The 4,952-nt window shown below is 46.2% G+C and overlaps 1 protein-coding gene across 1 annotated transcript in view; it reads right to left on the bottom strand.

The window, feature by feature from the left end:
- The window catches only part of MPC1 (mitochondrial pyruvate carrier 1), an 18,139-nt gene extending 13,193 nt beyond the window's left edge, over window positions 1-4,946 (bottom strand). Inside the window, exon 1 of the mRNA XM_006034529.2 lies at window positions 4,848-4,946. Within this exon, the coding sequence (XP_006034591.1) occupies window positions 4,848-4,918 (71 nt within the window). The 5' untranslated portion in view covers window positions 4,919-4,946. The remainder of the gene's footprint in view (window positions 1-4,847) is intronic.
- Window positions 4,947-4,952: the final 6 nt, after the last annotated feature.

The following is a 4,952-nucleotide window of genomic DNA, read 5'->3' as shown; positions in this document are numbered from 1 at the left end:
CAAATGCCCTTCCAGGGTGCACACACAGTGGTAGAAGCCAGCCCCACCTCCCCGCATCCCCTGGACAAGCCACAGCTCCGTCCCGCGCCTGCCCTGCCCGGCTGTGCAGCCCCAGCCCCACTCCCTCCCTCACCACGGGGGTCTTGATCTGTCCCTCCACGCCCTTTCCCTCCCACCACAACAGACTTACCAGCTGCACACGGCTCCCCATGCTATATTGGAAATCGAATTGGTATCGGCCGATATGCTTCCTTAAAAATCAGCTATCAGTATCAGCCCCCAAAATCTCTATCGGTGCACCTCTACTATTTAACACTTGCATACTATAAACTCAAGCACATTTGGTACAATCTTAAGCTTCCTGAATACCTCAGGATGCAGCTCCTTGCAAAAGTACATGACAGGTAGGAATAACTGTAGAACACAAAGTGAGGACACAAACGCTTGGAGTCCTTTCAAAAAGGGAAGCGGCTGGTATATTCCAACCATTGTGTGAGAAAGATTTCAAATGCAGCAAACTCGTTCCAGATTTAATCCTGGATGAAGAAGTGTTAAAAGATGTCGACAGACATAACCCTTAAACCTTTTAAACCACAACCATATATGCAACCATTCTTTAAACCACAATTATTCAGACATACACTCTAATTTAGAATGATATGTACCTCCTGAAATGTTTCAAAAAGTATACCTGGAAAATCAGGTATTATTTTGAAATGGCCCTTCTTGAACCAATGCACTAATATGTGCAGACACCAAGCTTTCTATAACTAGTGTCTGGTCCTCCAGGCAGTCCCTTCTGCACCACTCCTCATGCCCTCTCCCTGATACCGCACCAACCCCTGCATGGCACCTGGGTATTCTGATAACGCAGCCAGAACTCTACTACCCCAACTTATATTGACTGCACTTGATCCAGCCCTCAGCCATCCCCAGGCTGATGGGGGGGGAGGAAGCAGGTCAGGTGAGTAGAGGGGGTACCTCTGCTGCTTTTGGTGGAAATATCCCTCCCCATCCCCCCACCAAAAAACACTTGTTAGTTTCTGTGATAAAGAAAAGAAAGAAAAATGACCAAACGCCAAACGTAGGAGCAAGTCGTGCTCATGGCACGGGGAAGGCGATGGGCGTGGCCTGATAGCGGCGGTCCCGGCCCGTGCTGATTGGCAGGGGGCGTGCAGATGCAGCCCGTTTAAAAAGGCGAACGCGCCAAAAGAAGTGGGGGACCCGCGCAATATTGGAGAGGCCTGATCACCCTCACCGGAGGTCCTGCGTCCACGAAATCCCTTCCCCCGGACGCCCCCATCACGACTGGGTATACCATCCGAACGTGTTTAAGAGCTCTTGAGTTATCAGCAAGTTTAATCTTGAAACAGCTGTCAAAGAAGTTTTTTTCTGCCTAAACTGTGAGTAAAGCATTTACATATCTCACCGCCTCCTTGGTGTTTTTCTGTCGACGGAAGGAGAGACAGAAGAGGGAGGAATAAGGCCCTGAAACCCTTTTGTCCCCCGCCTGCTCGCATAATCTGGGTCCAACCACCCATTGTCAGGTTGAACAGTTTCATTCCACTGGTGTCAAAGAACCAAACTTCAGGGCATCCCAGCCTGATCTGGCCTGGGGGGTAGAGGCATGTGAGTAGGTGAATAGAGGGGGTGCCCATGCTTCTGCATTTCCAGCAGGCTGCCCCAGTCTCCAGGGCTTTTAAACAGCACTTTTCCCCAAACCACTGGTCAAATCTCATTTCATTCTTGGCAATGGACAGAGGCATTGGGCAGCTCTCCAAAGCACCCAGCACCCCAAGAAACCACCTGCCTCCCCCCCTCCCCGCCAATCAGCCTGGGATGCCCCAAAGCCTGGTCAGATGACAGCACTCCAGTGCCTAAAAGGCGATTGTTCCATGTAGGACCCTTGGTGGTGTATGTGATGACATCTTTAGACTTAGGCAGCTGAGAACCAGTTCCTAAGCAGTGACATTCTCGGAGAGGTTCATGTGCTGTTTGCAGCAACCAAAGTTGGAGTGAGTTTGCTGCACTTGAATTGTTCTCAGCTCCTTCACACACAGACATTAGAACTACCAGCTGGAGCCCTTTTTGAAAGGGCTCCAAGGATTTGGTGTCCACACCCCCACTGCCAACAACCATATTGCTTGCATTAGCCAGACACATGGAAAAAACAAGTTTTTCACTACAGCTTTTTCCCTTTGCCTCTTAGGAGTCATTTGTAAACTAGTGAGTGAACTAGCAGAGCAAAACCAAATAAGTTGTTTTGTGGGACCCTTTATCTACCATTATGGATAATAAAATAATATAAAGTTATCCCCAGAACCCCAGAGCACCCAGCACCCCAGGAAAGTACCTGGCCATCCCACCTCCACTAAGATCAGCCTGGGATTCTGCAAAGCCTGGTGAATTGCCATGAATGGAGTGACATTGATAAGCACACCTTGGGGCAAATGCTGCTGAAAAGCAGCAGAGACTTTGCACAGCTTCCCCACTGATAACTTTTAAAACACCACTTCCCAGCAAGCTGTCCCCTACTTGTAAGGGTAGGGTAGGCAGCAGATGCAAAAGCGGCTCTCAAACCATCTCCCAAAGCTACAGAAAAATGGTGGATCTTGGTTGCTCATTTGAGTGTGTTTTTGATTTTTAGCTGCTCTTGCAACTTCTAGGAAGAAGGAAATAACCTTGCATGACTGCCACGTTCCTCCCCCCTGAGAAACAAAGTGAACTTGGGCTCACAAAACCATGTACTCTATATAGGTATCTATCTTAGTTATTGTATGAAGGTGCATATCTACCCTGCCTTTTGACTGACTTCAGTCTAAGACAACTAACTACCTCTCTCCTCCCTGTCACCATTTCAAGGCAGATGCATCATTCAGCCTTTTGAAAACCCATGCCAATTGCTGCATCAAAGGTAGACTGAGTGAGATCAGTCTTTTTGGAGGGCTGAGAAAAACAACCTGGCTGACACATCTGGTGGGAAGTTGTAGCCTTTTGCAAAAGACAAGCCAATCTGTCAATCCCTTGATTACAATCATTAGTTCCTAAAGCACACTTTCCCCTCAAAAAATATTTGCTCTACATTAGAGACACACATTTCTAAACCTGAAAATAATAGTTGAATGCAATAAAGGAAACCTTGCACAACAGAGCAAAAAGTGTTACCCAAACCTCTAACTTCTTGGTTTTTTTTAAGTGACAGCAAAGCAAGAGGAATAATATGAATCTAACCTGGTAGCAAGAAAGGGTCACGTAAACTCAAAAAGTCAGCATCCTTAACCTCTGTCAAAGCATACATCTTCAAGAACTTACTTTCAAGTAAATTTCTTGTTTAAAGACTGACAAATTAAGGAGAAATGAGAGTCAGTCAGCCCTATTTGAAGGTTTTATCCCTAGAAATCAGGGCACTCTTTGAAAAGCTGCAAAGGGCTGCAGCCTCATCAGTATTTTTAGTCACTTTCTAGAAAACTGGAGTTAATAAAACGATTCATGCTTTAGAGGATTGGAGTATAGCTAACACAAAATGATTTCTATTTATAGTACATCATGGGACTTCTATGACAATGTTCAGCCCAAAGACGAGATACAGACGTCAGAATGACTTAAAACGATGGTGGCAGAATGTTTCACCTTACAGGAGATTACTAAATTATGTTCCTGTATAATGGATCCCAGCTTATTCTCCTAACAGAGAAATACTCCATCATTACTTGCAGGATACCGTTTTCTAGGTGGAAAATGACTTGATTAGAATCTTTTTAATTGCTTCAATCAGTGGTGCAGGAAGTACCTGACAACTAAGTTAGATGGTTCAGTTACAGAATAATCAGCCAAAAGTTTCCTAATTGGCTACGTAGCTCTTAACCAAATTTTCAAATGCTACTCAGCCATTTTCAGAGGGACAGAACACTCATCTAAATGGACTGTTGCTGTATGTTCTCACACTCAAACCACAAATCCCAAGCCACTAGTGGCTTTTCAATTTTCTTTTGTACCTTTGTGCAGAAAAGGTCAGGTTTTTACTATATGTGGTGGAGTACATCTTTTCTCCAGTTGTGAATTACGTGATTAACACCTACACTATCTAGTTCTACTGGTATCAACCAATGTAGTCGAGCTATTTCTTTTAAGCTAGAGTATGTCTGCCACAATTTGCTTAAGACACGTTTGTTGTTGCCAGCCTTTTGTTAACACTGACGAACTGTGTAGCTCCAGAGCCAGTCAGGACCAGGTGTCACTGCATTAGATATTTAGGGCCTATCTACACTGCAAACTTAAGAGTATTCGACAGCAAGCAAGTTGTGATGTTCCATGTGTAGCCCCTCCCCAGCCAGCACCAGCTTGGTTGGGTTGGGACAGCACTGCGGGCAGGCTGGTCAACAATGACCCTCACTGATCCGAGTTCAGGTCTACTACAGCTAATGGACCCACGCAGCCAACAGGACCAACACATGAAGTCCGCTTCTCGACAGATTTTTTGTTTCCCCTCCTTTAGGCTTTCAAGATCTGCTATACACACGCACACTTGTGTACCCATATAGATATTATGCATATACGCACACTACACATGCACAACACTACTCACGTACACCCACACTATACACACTATAACCAATGCAGGTGTGCCCACACCACATATGCACACCCCCACTATACCCTACATACATATTTATGTACGCATATACACAAACGCACCCACTACACACCCCCACTATATCCTACACACACACACACACACGTGTGTGTGTATATATATATATATATATATATATATGCACGTATATACATGCACATATGTGCACCCCAAGCGCCGGGAGGAGGCAGGGGCTCGTTCCCCCGCCGCCCACCTCATCAGATAGTCCCTGAAGTCCTTGCTCCGCACATAGTCCGCCGCCTTGCGCACCAGCGCCCCGGCCATAGTGGAGGTGCTGGGGGGGGGGGTCGTCTCGCGG

Source organism: Alligator sinensis, unplaced genomic scaffold (assembly GCF_000455745.1).
Source record: "Alligator sinensis unplaced genomic scaffold, ASM45574v1 scaffold832_2, whole genome shotgun sequence".
NCBI lineage: Eukaryota > Metazoa > Chordata > Crocodylia > Alligatoridae > Alligator > Alligator sinensis.
The sequence above is the reverse complement of the archived record's forward strand: the minus strand, read 5'-3'. Positions and strand labels throughout refer to the sequence as shown.